This window comes from Notothenia rossii (assembly GCF_949606895.1).
Source record: "Notothenia rossii genome assembly, chromosome: 6".
NCBI classification, from domain to species: Eukaryota; Metazoa; Chordata; class Actinopteri; order Perciformes; family Nototheniidae; genus Notothenia; species Notothenia rossii.
In genome coordinates this window covers 51,780,438-51,800,809 of record NC_136909.1, presented here as the reverse complement: position 1 = coordinate 51,800,809, position 20,372 = coordinate 51,780,438, and the positions used below count along the sequence as shown (strand labels likewise).

Below are 20,372 nucleotides of genomic sequence, written 5' to 3'. Positions count from 1 at the left end.
CACACACACACACACACACACACACACACACACACACACACACACACACACACACACACACACACACACACACACACACACACACACACACACACACACACACACACACACACACACACACACACACACACACACACACACACACTTCTCCGCCTCATTCTGTTTTCATTTACTCGTTCGTTATCTGACCAGCTTCAATCTTGTAGGCTACTCACTTCGTTTCTTGTAGCCCTCGAAAGGGTTTTGGAGGTTGATGCCTCGGTGAACGTGAGTTGTTTGGCTTTCTTGTCCGCAGCAGCAGAAAGCATTTTTGAATGTTTGAATGAATCAAAGTGGGTCGTCACCGTCGATTTTCTCTTATGCTCCAACCTATATAGCCTACAGTCTATGGCTCCAACACACAGTTGCACGGGGTGCAGAATAGTTTTCCCCCACTTTTTGCCCGGTCTTTATTAGAAATGTTCGTCGGTAAATGAGATGGATTAGATTTTTTCATCTTGGTGTTTTCTCTATCGTGTGAGCCCCACACGTTCACTCTATACAGTGTTGTTTACATTCTGTGATGCGCGAGCTGATGACGTCACGTCAAGAAGAGTTAACTTTTTTTTTCTCAACTTTGTGTGGAAAAATGCGGGGATTATACGGCTTTTTGATAAATATGTGGCCTTTTCAAAATCTGCGCCATTTTGCTGATTAGGCGGTAAATTCTGCGATCGCAGAATCGCGTTTTTCTGGAGGGTCTAATTAACATTGAACTATACAGATATACAGTAAAATACTGTGGATATGTGTAATGATCCTCTCTGACTGCATTTAAAAATAAAATAGAGAAAATAAATAAAATAGCTTTGTTAACCGTTTCACATCATGACTTAACAGTTTCAGACCATTATAGAACAATATCAGTCTTTACACATCATAACAATTGAACAGTTTTAAAGTTTCTCTTTCTTTCCCTCTTATATTGCAGTCCCTCACTCGCTTTTTGTAATTCAGTGCGAGAATTGAGCTGGAGCTTGTCCTGCCAGGAGTTTAAATCTGGGCTGAAATGGTGTCAGGGCCATTCTCATACACACATGCAGGTGCTCATTGGTTAGCCTCGGTTAGCCTGCGCTGGAACAATAATAATTTTTTGTGACCTCAGTTCTGACTTTAGAGGGAATGTTTGGTCAAACACTTTGTGTTTTGTCTCATAGTGGCGTTTTTGGCTCTTTTAATGAGGGCCACGGCCTCTGGCACACTGGTTCTGTGCTCCCAATGGGCAGGATGAACATGAATGAGTCTGTCCACTGAGGGTTAAAAGCTCTGTTCTCACTGTCCACTTTCCTCTTCTTGGAGAGCGCCGTGTGTAATTATTTGTCTCTCCCTTTCTGCCACTAACACGCCTGTTCACTCTCCTCTCCGCTTCTAATTATTCTCTCACTCATTTTTGTCACGGTTTGTGAAACAAGCAGGACCCAAATGCAGATATAAACTGAAACTTCCTTTATTTCAAGGCTATGATCTATATAGACAATGCCAAAACAGAACACTCACCGCAGAACTAGTCAGGGAACAAGACGAACCGACCAAGACAGACAGACAACCCAGAACTTAAATACACACAAGACTCAATCACACAACAAGACACAGGTGAGGAGGGAGGAGAAAACACAGGGGCCCAGGTGAACATAATCAGACAATTAGACACACCAGGGAAACTAATGACAAGACAATAACCCAAAGGAAAACATGACATGGAAAACAGCAAAAACACCCAAACCTACAAAACTATAAACGTGACGTGACAACAAGTACTTTCAATGCTATGCTGTGCTCATTATTACTAACCTCAACCTGGGTCATGTATCGTGAAGGGAAATTTGCGGTTGTCAATTGGCTCACCAGCACCCTCCGTCTTACTGGTGAGCCCCGTCTTTTAACGGGCAGGCTCCCAGGAAATGTCCCTGCTTCCCACAGTAGAAACATAAACGCTCCCGGAGACGCCGCTGCTTTTCCTCGGGAGACAGCCTGGCCCTTCCGAGCTGCATGGGTTCCTCTTCTGTGTTCCACAAAGCAGGTTTCACGGTCGAGGAGGGATTGTGGGTCTGAAATCCGGGTCGTAGTGGAGATCGTGCAGGAGGTGACGCTTTCCTGGCTTTCTCCCTCCGTCGCTCTTGCAGCCGAGTGTCTGTGCGTATAGCCAAGGCGATCATACTGTCCAAATCCGGCGGAAGATCAAGAGGAATAAGAAGATCCCGCACACAGTCACTGAGTCCGCTGAAAAACATGTCATATAGTGCGTCTTCATTCCAACCACTGTCCGTGGCCAAAGTACGAAAATCAATGGCGTAGTCACTCTGATTCTGCTGGGAGATCTGTGTCAGGGCTCTGGCGGCTTCTCTCCCCGGTGTGGTTCGTTCAAAGATCTTCTTTAAAGTCTCAGTGAATAGTTGGAGAGAATTACACACCGGAGACTTCCGTGCCCACTCCGCCATAGCCCAGGCTTCTGCTCTTCCCGTGAGGTGGGACACAATGAACGCCACCTTGGCTAGATCACTGGGAAAGGCAGCAGGCTGGCAGGTAAAATGTAGGTCACACTGCGTTAGGAAAGGACTGCAGTTACCAGACTCGCCCGAAAACTTCGCAGGAGGAGCAAGACGAATCATGGAAGCTGGCATGGAAACAACAGCTGTAGGCTCTGGGGCTTGGGCAGCCACGTGGGAAGGAGCGGCGGGCACACTATCCAACCGTGTGAGTACATTGTGAAGCTGTTCAGCCAGGTGATTAATTTGCGTTGTAACTGCGCCACGAAACTCACTCTGGCTGTTAGTCAGGGTCATTACTCCCTAGTTTATGTCCTTCATTTCTTCCTCCTGCTGCCGCAGACGTTGAGACTGAGAGTAAAGCGCTTCCCTTAGGGTTTGAGAGTCGGCTGAGTCCATTTGTTGGCCAGATCGTAATGTTACGACTGGGGCACACAAAACTGATAGGACCCAAATGCACGACTCCAGACAAAAGATGGTTCAATAAAAAGGTTTTTACTGAGGTGTTAAACAAGGTAAGCCATTCACAGGGTTCAAAAACGATCTGGCACTGAGCACAGGCAACACACAGAATATATACAAAAGCAAGGGACTCCACAGGTGCAAACAATAAGGGCGGGGCAGATAATCAGGTCAGGGGGCAAACAGGCAAGGTAGGAGTCGAACTACCTGAAATGAGAAGGGAAATGACAAAGTGAAACAGGAAATGGCAGACACGGAATTTGACAATAAAGACTCACAGAGAAATAATACTACAGATCTGCCGAGACACAACACAGAACCACTGAGATAACTAGACTAAAGTTAACTATCTTAACACTCAGAGAGTCCCTTACCTCACTGAGCTGTATCTCTCTCAGTCAGGAGAGAGCTCTCCCTCTCCTTGTTTTAGAAACAGCTTCTAATATCCGTTAGCACAGCTAGCTAACCAGATGCTAACAACAACAATGCAAATAGTAAGTTTGGTAGAAATATACTGTATAATAGTAAAGTTATTGAAGATGATTCCATAGTTATTGAAGATTTTACATTATAAATATTCCCCGAAATTATTAAAAAGCATATTCTTCCAAACTCCTTGCTGTAGTATGACATACAGGAGACTATTGATGTGTGTAGTGCAGAGCTCTCAAGTCTCACGAATTTGGCGTGAGACACACGCATTTCACTCCATTCACACGCTCACACGCCACACCTTGTATTTCTCACGCAGAGATTTCTTTCCAGGGTACCGCCCACCAAGTTGCGCCGCAATTTTGTAAACAAACTAGTACAGAATCACTGTAGCCACGCATCAACCAATCAAAAGAATGTAAGCTGTCGAACAGCCAATTAGAAAATAACATGGCTGTATCCGGGTAGGATTTAGACATTCCGCAACAACATTACATTCTGACTCCATTCCAATGATTAAGACGCTCGCTGAATAGTAACCAAAGAGGACGGCTGTCACATAATCACTCACTGACATTTTGCGTGGCTCAAGACTGCTCGACGTGGGAGAAGACCATATTTTCAGTACAGTAAGTCATCTCATCATTGATTTCCGTTGTTATGGAATATATGTCCAGGGAACTTTTAGCTAACAGTTTGACTGACTAGACTAGAGTATGCATGAACTAGCCTAGCTAGCCGGTTGAATCCCTGCTAGCTAATTTCAGCAGCTATTCTGACGCTTGTTTTCTTCTGAATTTTGCGCCTACACAAATTTATTATAAAGATTATTATTTTTATTTATAATTATCATTGTTGTTATTGTTATTGTAGTAAGCACCAAGGCTATTTGCTCCCTGGTTGGACTGTCCCTGTGTCTCCTATTTTCCCGGTGTGTGTGCGCGTGCCAGGGCTGGAAATACATTTTTCAAACATTTGAATATTTACACAACACATGAACATTTACCAGTCACTGGGGAAAATCTACCAGCCATTCAGTAGTAAACCAATGGTACATTTGTATTATGTATTTAAAATCTACCAGCCACTGTTATGTTTTACCAGCATTTGGCTGATGGTTGGTGTTAATTTCAATCCCTGGCGGGAGTGTGTGTATATTTTATCAGAAAACAAAGCATATTAATAATTATTGCATTTGTCTTTCAAAGATGTCAGGAAAGAGGCAACTAAGCATTCTTTCATGCTTTCAAAACAATCAGCTCCCTAAAAAGGTGGCCAGGTCAGAGGACACTGTAGAGGAGGCAGTAGAGGAGGCAGTAGAGGAGACTGTGGAGGAGGTAGAGGAGGCAGTGGAGGAGACTGGGGAGAACCCATTGGAAACAGAGAAAAGGAGAGGATTATGTGGAGCAGCCACATATAGGTGTTCCTTTAAGAAGGAGTGGTCAACTTGATGGCCATTCATCACAATGGGAACCAGCAGCTCCTTCTACTGGTGCTCAGTGTGCAGACAAGAGAACTTCTGTGCTCATCAAGGCGTGAGGGACATAAGCAGGCATGTGGAAGGCAAGGGACATCGGGCCAAAGAACAGTCTCTAAACTCAGTCAGCAGCAGTGACGTGTAGTCAGGGGAGGCAGAGCCTCACCTGTCATACTCCAATCTAACGGAAAAACAACTAAAGAAAAAGTAAATAGTAATAATAATAAAATGTCTCCACTGATCTATGATGTAAGTGTGATTTATGTATGATTCCAATCGCTTTTTAAAGTCAAAATCAGCAAATTTGCCGAGCTCCGCTACAACTACGGGTAGCGATGAGAAGTGAGGCAGGGACGAGCTCTGCCTCTCGTAAGCCCACAGTAACTTGCTGGAGCGCGGGCACTAATTTAGCGCGGGCACTTATTTTGTGAGCGTGCTCAAGCCAGTTACTGTGGGGTGAGGTGAGGCACAGATGAGCTCTGCCTCACCTCAAATGTGTTACCCCACAGAAACTGGCTGGAAAGAGGGCACTAAGCGCATGCCTGTTACCATCTCACTGTAGGTCACCAATGTAATGTTTGTAGATCCCTTTATTACATTTATCCTCGCCATCCATAGTCTCTAAATAACTTATTTAACGTATATGTAATATTTAGGCTCGCTGGTCTCATCATATAACGGCAATGAAAAAAGCAGCAGGAGAGGCAGCCATAACCTCTGACGCACTGAAGGGCGCGCACGTGAGCCCACAGATTCTTGTTGCTACTGTTATTCTACGCAGAGACGGTAGACCTATGCGGTAGACACAAACAACAAACTAAACTTTTGAAACTACAGGAAGATAAGGAGGACTTTTACAAAAAACTAATAGAGATTGTTGTCCAGAAGGAGAGCATGGACTTAATCTTCAAGTCAAGGTAAGACCACAATTGTAATGAAAATGGGATCTTACTAAGAAAGAACAATCCAATATTTAGATTTTCGGTGTCCTTTTGTTGAACGGTCTCTTTAAAATTAATCGAAGCATCAGACTAAAAAAGCTTTTGAAAATAACCGAATATTTTGATTAAGGTCAAAATATAATATTTGTAAATCTGACTCTGAAAGAGTCAGTGCCTCACCTGCCATGAACCTCACCGCACGTCACCGGTCAGCAGTATTGCACAGTTCTACGTGCCAGAAACTTCTGTTGGAGGCATGAGTGTACAAGAGGCCAAGGTCAGTGGCGTAGCGGAGGCCCCCGCACGGAGCCCCGGACCTTAGGGGGCCCCGCCCCCACTGTAGGCTATCCTCTTAGATTTCGTAACGTGAGAACAGGGCGCAGAGGGCGGGGCCCCCCCCTCCCTGCTATGTTGCTAGGCACCCCGTCCCCGTCATGTGTACGCTGCCTGTAGTAGTACAACAGTGTATCATTATAATTATTTGCTGACCTGCGATAGGGCTAGCCGGCTGATAACTAATGTTCATTGGCAGGCTGGGCAGCGTTCAAAACAAAGCGGGAAGCATTGCTCATATAAATAACGTTCATTAGTTGCGTTGCCGGTAAACATGAAAAATGAAGCGCCACTACCCAAGCGGTGCTCAGAAAAGCTAAATGAGAGCGAAAGCCGAACAGGAGAGGGCAAAACTACCTAAAATAACGTCATTGTTCCGGCAGGCAGCAAAGGTAGACGTAGACTCTAACGTTACTGCAGATAGACCGCTAGCAACCCCCCCCCCCCCGGCCCCAGGCCGTCAGCTCCGAGTCCAGGCAGACAGCCTAGCAGCCCCGTTGCAGCCGAGCCAGCTAGTCGTGGCTCGCGCTTCGAGACAGGTTAGACATTAGAATAATAGAAAGTTTTATTCGCCATAACCAGTAAGAGTATGCTAAAGGTTATATTGGAATTGGAATCTAATCCGTTCATTTTTGCAGGTCAGCAAGAAGTCAGCTGTGCCCCCTCCGAGGCCAGTTCAGACATAGCCAAGGTTGCCCAGCCAGCTAGCCGTGCCCCAACAGTGACAGCAGCTCCCACCCACCCTAGGGACACGTTGGCCAGCGACAACTCTGTGACTGAATACCCTACTGATAGGGGGAAATTCCCTGTAGATTTAGAAGACGATGATGTTAAACGGTACATTCTGAATAACGGGCCATGCAAGCCTGAAGGGCCATTCAAAAGGGATGGGAAGGGAAGGTGCTTTTCAAAAGAGTTCTATAACAAAACATCTCAAATTGGATGTAGAATTCCGCGCAAGTGGCTATGTTACTGGCCATCTATGGACCGGGTGTACTGTGAGCAGTGCTGGCTGTTCGGTGACAGACCGTCTGCCCATCACCTCCACCAAGCGTGGAGAATAGGAATAAATGATTGGCAGGGTCTCTCTAAAAAGATTAAGGAACACAAATTCTCTCGCTCTCATTTGGCAGCATATGTCGTGTATGATACGTGGAAAAATAATCTGACCATTGACGAGCAAATATCATCTGAGTTTAAGAGAGAGGTGGGGTTTTGGACCGAGGTCCTAACCAGAATAACTGATGTTGCACTAACACTGGCCTCTCGCAACTCTGCTTTCCGGGGTCACAGAGAGAAAATAGGTGATATAGATAATGGTAATTTCTTATCTACCATAGAACTTATGGCGCGTTATGATCCAGTTCTGCAAAGGCTTATTGAAAGCAAAAAGAAGGTGCACTACCTAAGTCCTCAAACTCAAAACTAAATAATTTCATTGCTATCGAAAAAAGTGCAGGACACAATCATTACAGACATACAGAATGCAGAATTCTATTCGATTATAATGGATACTACCTAGGACATTTCAAAAGTAGACCAACTGAGTCAAGTGTTCAGATATGTTACTATAGCAAATGATGAAAATGGAAACCCTACAGAGGTGAAAATAAACGAAAGTTTTGTTGGCTTCCATGCAGTCACAGACCAAACTGCTGCAGGTCTAGAGAGAGAAATTCTCGAATCGATGGAGAGAAAGGGGATACTACTTGGGACGTGCCGCGGACAGGGATATGACGGGGCTAGCAATATGAGTGGTGTCTACTCCGGTGTACAAAAACGCATAAGGGATAAAGAGCCCAACGCAGTGTACATTCATTGTGCTGCGCACAATTTAAACCTTGTACTCAATGACGCATGCCAAAATATACCTGAGATAAAAGACTTCTACGACACTGTTGAAAGGCTATATGTATTCTTTAGTGGAAGCGTCAAACGATGGGAGCTTTTGGAAACACACCTCTCAGTGCCCAAGGCTGGCCAGCCTACACTGAAGAGACTATGCCCGACACGATGGGCATCAAGACAAGACGCCGTCCAATCATTGCGGTTCCGTTATGCTGACATTATGCAAGCGCTAACTAAGATAGACTTGCTCTCCAAAAAAAGCGAGGAACGTGCCGAGGCGACTGGCTTGAAAAAGGCCATGGAGAGCTTTGAGTTTGTTTTAATGACTGTAATACAGGGCAAGGTCCTTGAAACAGTCAACATTGTGTCCCAAGCTCTCCAGCGCAAAGACGTGGACCTCTTACAGGCGACAGCAATGCTTGGTAACGCAACCGATACACTTGCCCAACTCCGAGGAGAGTTTGATGGCTTAAAAGCGCAAGCGCAAGACCTGGCATCCTCATGGGGTGTCCACAGTCTCTTCAAAGACAGACGCGCAAGGCGCACAAAGAGGCCCTTTTCAGAGCTTTGCGAGGACCAGCGGCTCCAAGACCCAGGGGAGCATTTTAGAGTGGCGGTATTTTACGCAAACATCGATATTGTCGTTGCCCAACTCAAAAATCGATTTGTTGGAATGAGCGAAGTTGCACAGCGATTTTTTTTCTGTTCCCTGCAAACTTTTGCGCGCAACAGACAAGGATTTGTCTGAGTCCGCAAGTGCTTTATCAGGCCAGTATAAAGACGACCTGTCAGCCGAGTTTCATTTCCAGATCCTGTCCCTCCGTAATGCTCTTAGGCCTACCATAATGAAAATTGAGCGTGGAACAATCGAAGACCTTGCACAAACCCTGCTCATTGAAAATCAGCCCATTTTGCCAAGTATCCCCGATGTTGCCACAGCACTGAAATTGTTTTTAACTATACCCGTGACTGTTGCCAGTGCTGAGAGATCTTTCTCAAAACTTAAATTAATAAAGACATATTTGAGGAGCACAATGTCACAAGAGAGACTGTCTGGGTTAGCAGTCCTTAGTATTGAGAGCGGACGCGCGCGCAGTATAGATTTAAAGACTGTTATACAGGACTTTGCGCAGAAGAATGCCAGGAGACGCGCTCGTATAAAATAATAGGCATACAAAGCAGCTCCTGATTGCATCCTCTATGTAGCCTATAGGATGTGTTTTATTTGTTTGTTTTTTGTAGGCTACTTTTCTTCTATACAGAATGTTATATATATGTGAACCGTTCCGTTGTGTGAACTCCAATGATGATAGGCTATAACGTTCTACAATATACCTTCAATACAAAAAATACACAGCCACTTGTTTGTATTTGTCAATGATGTTTAAATCAGATGTATATTATTATACAGTTCCTACTGACCTTACTGTTTAAATCAGATGTATATTATACAGAAAGTTCCTACTGACCCTACTGTTTAAATCAGATGTATCTTTATACAGAAAGTTCCTACTGACCCTATACTGTTTAAATCAGATGTATCTTTATACAGAAAGTTCCTACTGACCTATACTGTTTACAAAAAATAAACATTTAAAAAAGTTGCCTAGATGTCTATCCCATGTCACTCTATTATTGATTTAGGGGAGGGGGCGGGGCCCCATTGTCCGTCCTGCGAGGGAGCCCCAAAATATTGCGCAACGCCACTGGCCAAGGTACATACAGTACAGTGTAGCACAGGAAAACTAAAAATCTGGCGGCAATGTTTGATGAATTACATTTCTCTTCAAATTGATGGTCATATTACCTTGAAAACGTATTTAAGGTTATGAGGTATGTAATCAGTTGTTTCTGTTGCAGACCAGGAGGGCTGAGGTGAAGGTTGCTGTTGCACAATGTTCCCTTTGCCGTTGCTGACCATTTCAGCCCCTTGTACAAAGAATGTTTTAGAGACTCCCCTACAGCTCAGGGCTTTAAGAGAGCAAGCACAAAAACAACGTGCCTCATAAATGAAGCAGTGGCACCTCATTTTAAGAAGGAACTGGTGATGAAGATGAGAGAGAATCCCTTCACACTTGTCACAGATGGCTCGAATGATACTGGTATGTGCTTAACAACTTCTATCAGTAATTAGTACTTATTTTTTATCCATTTCTACATGCACTCATACAATTTGAACAACATATTGTTTTAGTTATGGTCCTTATTTTTACAGGTCTAGAGAAGATGAATCCTCTCACTGTCAGAATTTTTGACACCAACAAAGTTGTGCACAGGTTCCTTGATATGTGCACCACCAGTGGGCGGAGCTGTGGCACCGCTGAAGTGATCTACACAAAAATCAATGACACCTTGCAGGAAAATGACATCCCTTGGAGAAATTGTGTAGGTCTCTCTATTGACAATGCCCCTGTAAATACAGGTGCCAGAAATTCAATCTCAGCCAGAATGTTGAAGGAAAATGGCAGTATTTACATCCATGGATGCCCCTGTCATATCATCCACAACACTGCCAAACATGCGGGGCAGAAGTTCATGGAAGTAAGTTCAAACATGTACACTCTATATTACCAATCCATTAAGCCCAATGCCATGTAAAACAGTTTGCTGATAGTGTTGCAATAGATACTTGAATTCATGTATTGCAGATATCCGGATTTGATCCAGAGGATCTGACCGTGGATGTTGGGTACTGGTTTAAAGGAAGCACCAACCGTAAAGGTTACCTGGCAGGTTTGTGATTCAACCAGCTCTACTGTTATACAACAAAATGCAGACATTTTTAATTTGTTTACTGTTGATGTTATGTTTTATATTTTCCAGAATTTTGTGAATTCCATGAGAGCGAGTACATGGAAATGCTGCTGCACATTTCAGTGCGATGGTTAAGCCTGGAGAGGTGCATCACACCAATTCTGCGACAGTATGGGCCACTTACCAGCTATTTTAAGTCTTTAAGTATGTTGTTTGTTTCATTGACAGTAATACAGGTGCATTACACCAGACTAAATGTGTACTTTTAAGCACTGACTGTGTTTATTTACAGATGAGAAACAACCAAGATTTAGAAGGCTGGTGGATGCATTTTCCAACCCCCTGACTGAAGTCTACCTACTCTTCTATCAAGCGACGCTGCCAGTGTTCACCCTACTGAACCTCCTCCTCCAGAGAGAAAGGTCTTCCATCTTTCAGCTCCACGGAGAGGTAAAATGCAAGGGTTCGGCCATCCTGCTGCCAAATACAGTATGTCTGCTTGAATTGGCTGATATGTCCTTTTTCAAGTAATACATGGAAATGTTTTATGAACTACAAATTTGCAGATGACAAAGTTCATCAAGAAACTGTGTGCGAGGTTCATGAAGCCGTCAGCACTACAAGGCCGACAAGTCCATGACATCCTCTACAAGGACCCACTAAACCAACTGCCAGGTAAAAGTTTCATATAAGGAGATACACTTGTATTCTCATTGACCTCAAATATACTTTTTGGTAAGATTGTTGTTATTGGGCGAGTTGGGTGATATCTCTGTTATGGCTGTTAAAAAGCATAAATGTGTGTAGGCATACCATGCTTGTGTAGTTTATGGGTAAAATTGTATGCTTACATAGAGGAATACCTTCAACCACTTGCACTTATTGTGCACATAGTGCTCAAAACTAGACAGACTGAATCTATACACTGACTGTTTGTCTAGTTTTGAGTTAAATTGCCAAGTGAAATCCCTGTCTCTACCTGATGCATATTGTTGAAACTACCTCAACTTAATTTGCTTCTCTATCTCTTTCTGTTCTCTGTCTGGTAGGAGAAAAACTAAATAAACCCGCACACACACACACACACACACACACACACACACACACACACACACACACACACACACACACACACACACACACACACACACACACACACACACACACACACACACACACACACACACACACACACACACACACACACACACACACACACACACACACACACACACACACACACACACACACACACACATCCCTTCGCTAAGAATGAAATAAATATGTTTTTATTTGTATGAATTTATGTGTCATTTATCAGATAAGACCACCGTCCCCACCCAAAGCCCAGCCGCTGCCAAAATCTCACTCTGAACTCTGTTCAAAACTTGAGAGCCCTGGTAGTAAGTTTGGTAGTAATAAGCTGTATAATAGTGATTGAATATTGTTCTCTTTTTTCGGAGTTGCAGTTTGCAGACGGTCCCTGAGCACTCGTTTCTTCTCCGGCTACGGATAGAGACCAATGTAATGTGCCCAGCTCGGAGGACGGCGCGTATTGGCTTTTTTTGATCAAAATGTGATTGTAGTTCGTTGTCAACCTTACCACGGTACTTAGGAGATGTCATTTGTGTCTGAATAACGTTTTGATCATGAGCTATTAATCAGTGAAATCCGAATCTCCCTATATCGTTCCAACTTTACTGAACTAAGCCAGAAGACCGTCTCATTTCGTAGACCTCTCGGTTTGCTGTTCCTTGACATCCAGGAAAATGGTGAGATTCTAAGACATTTGAATGCCAAAAGCAAGTTATTGTTTTTAACTTTTTAAATATGATTGTTTTGGGGCAGTAGATATCTACTGGAAACAGTGGAGAGGGAGGAGATGATATGCAGCAAAAGGCCCAGCCGGATGGTTGCTGCTCCGTGTGGAACGTGTTCTATCAGGTAAAGCACTTTGGTACCCAGTTATTTATGGTATTGAGTTTGAATTTAGCCTTTGGAATGTAATTTCCAACAGTGCATTGTAAAGACTGAAAGATGTAAAGCTTGACATGATTTGGTCTTTTACTTAAGACGGTGTTTGTCCTCCTGTCTTCTCTTATTTCCTTATCTTTTTTTCAGGTGTAACATCTAACAATGGCTGTACATGACAGAGACCTCCTCCACCTCTTTGCTGTCTTACTAGTCAATCCTTCTGATCAGGTCCTTTCCTAAATATTGGTAAGTTTTACAGTTCAGTGTACGTTAATTTAGCAACTTAATGCTTTACCGCTGTTGAATAAACCCTATATTGCTAGTCATTTTATTAAAACTACGATTTTTAAACTTTTTGATTCCAATTACAATAATCTTTTTGTTATAATTGTAAAACATATCTTAACATCCATCAGCAATCAAACAAATCATCCAACACTAAATAGAATAAATCTGGACCTATTTCTTTTTATACAGAAGCATGTTTTGGGACTGCTCATAGATGTCATCAAGAGCCATTGAGTCTACCTTTTTGTAGTCGGCCTCTCAGAATGTTTATCATGTCTTTGTCTCTGAAGATTCCTATAATAATTATTTTTTTTATTGTTGGTATTGTTTTGTTCTTTATTTTTGTTGTGAGAATCACTTTGCAATTATTGTGTAAGTGCTATATAAATAGTTATACTAATATTATTGTTGTTACCATCATTACTATTATTAATAATGTCTTCTTTGTTTTCTTTATTTATCGCTGCAGAAAGGATCATGCCAGCCCACATCAAACACCTGATCAAGAACTTGTGAACCTCACTGCTGCGGACACCTGTGTGATATTCGACTCTGACTGGAACCCTCAAAATGACCTGCAGGTACGATATATATATCTGCTCTGTCTGTCCCAAAGATAGTTCAATAGGGCTACAACAACAACAACAACAGTCTTTCCGTTTATTCCCTCGGTTCTTTAAGTGTATATTTTCCCATTTAATGCTTAAAGACGTTGAACAGCAGCTGCACATGATGCTCTTTTGACCCCTCTTTTAATTTCTTATTTCAGGCTCAAGCTCTGTGTCATCGTTTTGGCCAGTCTAAGGCGGTGAAGGTGTACCGTCTGATCACTAGAAACTATGAGAGGGAAAAGCTGGATAAAGCTAGTCTGAAGCTCGGGCTGGACCGTGCCGTCCTGCAGAGCACAAGTGGGAACAAAGAAGGCAACAACAACGGGGTGAGAAAAAGAAAATCTGTCATATTTCTTGATGCCAAGTCATTTTTGGGTCAGTCGCTGTTGCAGTACGCTTAGTTTAATTTCAAAAAGAGTTTTCTAAATCCACTTGTGTAGATGTCTCTCTGCGTCGCCTTTAGCCGGTCCAGCAGTTCTCCAAGAAGGAGATCGAGGACCTGCTGAGGAAAGGAGCCTACGCCGCCATCATGGACGAGAACGACGAAGGCAATCACTTCTGCTAGGAGGACATCGACCAGATCCTGCAGCGAAGAGCCACCATCATCACCATCACCAGGTAAGTTCTTAGCAGCACTAGCCACTTGCTCTTTGTGAGATACCAAGTACTTGGTTATTTGAAATGTAATATTGATGATGTAATAATTAAAACTAGGGATGGGTACCGAGCCCCAGTATTAACAGGCCCCGGCGCTGAATTATTAAAGACCGTGGTACCGTTAAGGTCCAACGTCATCGATGTTTTTATCGGTACTGGAGACATTTAAAAAATAGATGTCATATGTATTATTTCTATATAAACATTATATCGCAGTCTTACTGTCGCCAACTCCGTTTCTAATATGCAATAAGACTACAAAATGCGTCTATGATTTATTTTTGATCTTTCCAATCCAGACGAGAGATCTCTCTCCCCTGTCGGTGTGCGAGGGGGTGGGGCAGTTTACACACAGAACCTGCTACATGCATGCAACACACACACACACACACACACACACACACACACACACACACACACACACACACACACACACACACACACACACACACACACACACACACACACACACACACACACACACACACACGTGCGCACACACACACACACACGTGCGCACACACACACACACACACACACACGTGCGCACACACATGGCGGAGAGAACTAAGCGCCCCGAGGGTAGTTATGTTACCAGTCTTGAGCATGGATGTATAATAAGAACTGGATACAGCGTGGGAGGAGGGGTCTCGTTCTTTCCTATGAGAGCTGCTCATTGGCGCATGAAGTAAAAATGGCCCAACTTTTGAGAGAGCGAAACGTCAGATTACCCGTCATGCCTGGCTCTCAGAGCAGAAGAACCTGTTTGTGCGCTCACAGAGCATGTGCCCCTTAAGCCTCGCCCCCCGAGCACACACTCTCGGCTCACTAGAAAGAATGGAGAGAGAGAATAAATCTAGATTCGGCTTTTAGTGCATTTTAAAACTTTAAGGACTTAATGATTCTAGGGCTATACAATAGTTCATACTGGGCAGTTTATTTAGTTTCAAAAAAATTATCCACCGATTTACAGAAATCTCTTTCTCCATGTTAGTCAATGAGAAAAAGTATTTCTGGGCCGGTCGATGTCACGGACTGATAAGGAAATTGTAGTACCACAATTTGTACACAACGAATATTTTGCTCAGAGTCCGGCGCACTTCCTGGGGGCTTGTTCTTGAGGTGGAAAATGCTCGTTGCCAAAAGTGCAATAAGAGTTTAGCATGTAAGGGCCGTAACACGAGCTATTTGTCTAAACATTTAGCAAAAGTGCACCACATCCAGATGGAGAAATGCACCGGGTTTGACTGTCTTTCTAGTAGCTCTGTAGCCCCATCCACGAGTAACGTTTCCAAGTCAGGTATATACAGTGTCGGGACCAGTGTTGGGTGTAACGCGTTACAAAAGTAACGGAGTTACAGTAATATATTACTTTTTGCTGTAACGAAGAAATGTAACGCATTACTAATGAAATGTGGGTAATATATTACCCGTTACAATGCTCAGTAACGCAGTTACAACAGATTTTAACCCGAAATGAAATGGTGTTTTGTTTTTTAAGAATGTACTAACATAGCGAGACATTCCGACACCGGACAAATTGTGCGGGTAGATTAGTAAACCTGGTGTTTACCCTTCAGGCTTCGCGTCGAGATCTTCGGGGAAGTTGAACGTTATGCAACCATTCAAAAAAGAGAACGTAGCAAAAAATACAAACAACAAATTGTGTCAGGTGCGCGTGACCTGCTCCGTTGCGCGTGCATCATTTCCAAAGTGCTTCCACAGCAGTGACACACATCTGATCTGTGGATAATCATTTATACGAAAATGGTTAAAGCAACCATCATTAAACGCCAGCAACACTGCATCTACTGCAGGAAGTAGCAACAGGTCAGATGCGGACATCACGTTACCCTCCGTTGTGGACACTAGCTTACTCCCGCCTGACTCGCCGGCCCCGGAGCAGCAGTCTTCGTCGCCCGAAACTACGCCGCCCCTCTGCGGCCCGCAGGCGCCAGGTATATTTAAACAACTACCCGCCTGTACAGTGGGGTAAGGCGGTCATTTTGCAGCTTGTGGTATACAAATAGACAATGGCTAGAATATTCATGTGAAAATAGTACCATATTCTGACATGCCTGTAGAAATGTTGGGTCAAAAATAATGCATACAATAGCACAGATGCCTTCACCACGAATCGCTACAAAAATATCTCATATCCCAAGCTTATTATCAACGAGCTGATGTTGCAGCTGAAATGTTCTCCAGGTCACAAAGTCAACCTCACATGATGATGTGATACCAGTTTTCAAGCACAGTAAATATTCTCTTCCCAGCGTATATGATGGGACCAAGGTGATGATGTAGTAGGCTACATGGTTTTAATAATACTTTTGCCTTTCAATGTTTGCCATTTCAAACCATGAGCATGGTTTAAATAATATTTGCCTTGATTTACAATATGTTAACCTTCATTATAGTCCTTGACAGCGGTCTGTACTGCTGTATTAACAATGTGTCACATGTTAAGATTTACAATCAGAATGGAGTATTCAACTAAGCCCTGTAATACAAGTTGTTAGTAGCCTTAAGGGCCTACACAGTTGTTATGCTATACCTCATTGCCCTTCACTGGATGCATAATGAGCTGCACTAAACTACATTTTAGCATTTTAAATACCTAGCTATTCTTTTGCGGTTATTTTGGTGAAAGTAACTAAAAAGTAACTAAAGTAGTGTAACTCATTACATTTCAGAGACAGTAATATTGTAATGTAACTTATTACTTTCTAAAGAGAGTAATAAGTAATATGTAATATATTACATTTTGGAAGTAACTTGCCCAACACCGGTCGGGACTAACACGTTACAAAGTAACGCAACTACCTTTTACGGTAACTAACAACGTTACTAGTTACCTATTCCCATTAAGTAACGTTGTTATAGTTACTTTGATTTAAATGGGTGCGTTACTGCGTTACATTATGTGATGGTAAGGAACCGAATTTCCCTGCGGATTTAACTTACAGGCGAATACAGCGATGTCCTCTCACAGTACCATGGAAAAGTGAAAGTAACCAGAGGGGAGTGATGATTGGTTAACGCGGGGTAACATTTCAGGGTAAGCCAATCAGAGACAGAGTTGGGCAGGTCTTGCCTTATGGGGAAAATACACACACACGAACACTTGCTAATGCTAACAAACACACACACGGCAACGCTCACCACCAGCACACAAAAACACACACACACACAATAGCAGATGCAAGTATCAGCGAGAGCAGCAGCGCATTTGCAACTTGGAAATATAACCACTATTTTCAATTTGTGGGGATAAAGGACGCAAAAAATATTACGGTAAAATGTTAACTGTGTGCAGGACAGAAAGCATTGTCCACATCGAAAAACAGCAATGCCTGAAGCACCTAAGTAATATACATGGGGCTATAAAACTAGTCGCCAAAGACCCCACCGTCTCAACCACCGGCAGTGACCCAGATGGAGCAACACCATCTAAACAGCCAAAAAACGATTATTTCAAATCGTCACATGTCACCCAGAGTCAACCAAATAGTTTGATTGCCAGGTATGTTGTTGAGGACTTGCTGCCCATCGCAACGGTCGAGTCTGTTGCCTTCAGAGAACTAGTCAGCAAAAAACAACACAAAAACTTGTATTTTTATTATTATTTTTAAAGTAAAGTAAAGTAACTTATTACTAGTTACTTTTATAATCGAGTAACTAATAAAGTAACTCGTTACTTTTTGAGAGCAGTAACTATAACTATTACTATTTACTGTTTAAAAGTAACTTGCCCAACACTGGGTATATATTATGTATGCTAGCAGCAACACACAGAGTTAACTCAATGATACAAACATGGGTTAATGATTAGAGGTAACTGAGTTATTTATTTTGTTAAAGTTTCAGCTATTCTGTTAGCAGTTTTATCATCACATAATTTAATACGATTTGTTAAAACATTGTTGTTTCTTATTTTCAGTTTGCTTCAAGCAGTGGCTGTACGAGAAAGACATTGAGGACCAAGAAATGCTGGCCAGATTGGCAAAGACCGGAAGATACATAACAGAGAAGATAATGGATATTAACAAGAAAAATAAAAACATTTTTATTATTTCTTTGTTGCTGTTTACATTTTGAATTATATTTGTTATTTTTAAATCAAATGCATCTATTTTAGATGATATATATATTTAGATGTAGGTTTTTTTTGTAATATTATTGTATTAAGTATCATTTATTCAATAAAAATACTGTTATGAACACTATACAATGTCGTTATTTTGATAGTTACCAGAATACATTGTATATTTAATACTATAAGCTGGTGATAGATAAATGCTGGTCTGCTGTATGCCAGCAAAACCAGCATATGTTGTGTTTTGGTCACCAGCATGATCCACCAGCATGGACCAGCATGATCCACCAGCATGATCCACCAGCATGGACCAGCATGATCCAACAGCATGATCCACCAGCATGATACAGCATGTTGGTCCATGGTGGTGGATCATGCTGGTCCATGCTGGTGACCAACACACAACATATGCTGGTCCATGCAGTTTTTTTCAGCAGGAACGCAACCACACACTTATAAAAAAATAACAGACTTTATAAAGTCAGGCAACACTAACCAGGCTTCATGTGATTCTGTTTATTTGTACCTTACTTTGACCATCCGTTCACTTTCATTGATCATTGTCGAGAGCAGGCAGAAGTGTTGTTTTGTATTATAGCAGCTATCAGATGGAGTCAATACATGGGCTGCACAGGTTGTGCTGTCGGACTATCACAAGTAGAATCATAATGAAAAGGTAAAATGTGCCTGTAGAAAATGGCTTATGCCACAATAGGATAGCAACAAGTAGTCAAGATAGTCAGTTTAGCTTTGGTTGCTGTTGCATAACTGCGGTCAACTCAGCCGTCTCTCGCGTTCGCTTGGTCAAATCAGCAGCTATTCATTTTTGAGTGCGCTATTAATAGTGCCTTTATGGTAATCGCTGTACAAGAGTAAAATAAAGCATGTTTTTTTCTGCTTTATTTGCAATACAAGTTATTTGTACCATAAGTTCTTAATAAAACTGATACTGTTTGACTCAGTCCTAAATTTGACTCCTACAATAAAATGACGTTTTTACTGTGTACTTTTTGGGGAATACTCTCTCAAAGTCCCCTCCTGAGAACAAAATCATGCCACTTCTGCTTCCGCCTTATTTTCATTTAGTAGTTTGCCTTATTTTTATTCAGTACTCCTCCTTTTTCTTCCTCTTCTCGAGTAGTCAGTGTGGTGCTGTTGCTTTGGTCTGGGTCTCTGGATCTGTGAGCTAACCACGCCCCGTTCATTTACATATAAGGAATGGAAATGAGTCATTATGAAATACAAGTCTCCTGAAATAAATAAACGTGTCATTATGAAATACAAGTCTCTTGAAATAAATAAATTTGTCATTATAAAATAAAAGTCCCATGAAATAAATAAATGTGTATTTAAATGTACATGTATACATATTTATTGCCTCATTTATTTGTTTCAGAATTTATTTCATAGGCATATTTATATATATATATATACGTCAGGTGTGTATCACCTGATCGATGATTTTATATATACAGTCTATGGCAGTGGTCACCAACCTTTTTAAGCCCAAGATCACCGACCTCGGCCTAGGTGAAAGGCGAGATCTACCTATTGCAGAATTGAGTGACAAAGACGGCCCAGACAATGCTTCCAATTTGAGGCCTTTTATATAGGCTAATTGCATCTGAATTACTGTTACAATGAAGGCTCCATAATCAGCTCACGGCATATAGGCAGGGGTAAAGTGCTATTGGGGGGCGGACCTCACCTCCTCTAGGGGGGTCCAGGGGGATGCTCCCCCGGGAAGATTTTTTTTTAAATATTGAAGTTGAAAGCATCAATCTGGTGCACTTTGAGAGCAACATGAAGAGATCTATGGATACCTCTCTCAACACCCAGATGAAACAGAACTGTAAACAGATTTTCTTTTTCTTTATGGATATTTTATAAATCACTCTCCTTTTTACATTAGGCCTACATTACATTACTTTTAAACTGTATTCTTGTTTTACTGCCATATAGTAGGCTATT

At 42.3% G+C, this 20,372-nt stretch overlaps 1 protein-coding gene across 2 annotated transcripts; it reads left to right on the top strand.

The window, feature by feature from the left end:
• Positions 1-13,297: 13,297 nt before the first annotated feature.
• On the top strand, positions 13,298-18,366 carry LOC307042418 (chromodomain-helicase-DNA-binding protein 8-like; the record flags this gene model as incomplete). 2 transcript variants are annotated; one of them, XR_013809106.1, is made up of 4 exons in its annotated part: positions 13,298-13,615; positions 13,804-13,971; positions 14,109-14,263; positions 18,246-18,366. XR_013809106.1 is itself a non-coding variant. In XM_079686282.1 (3 exons), 3 exons carry the CDS (start codon positions 13,298-13,300, stop codon positions 14,208-14,210), a joined length of 588 nt encoding a protein of 195 aa, XP_079542408.1. In that variant the 3' UTR covers positions 14,211-17,980. The 2 variants fall into 2 exon arrangements, 1 of the variants encoding a protein (XP_079542408.1); XM_079686282.1 differs by lacking the exon at positions 18,246-18,366 and having other exon boundaries at positions 14,109-17,980.
• Positions 18,367-20,372: the final 2,006 nt, after the last annotated feature.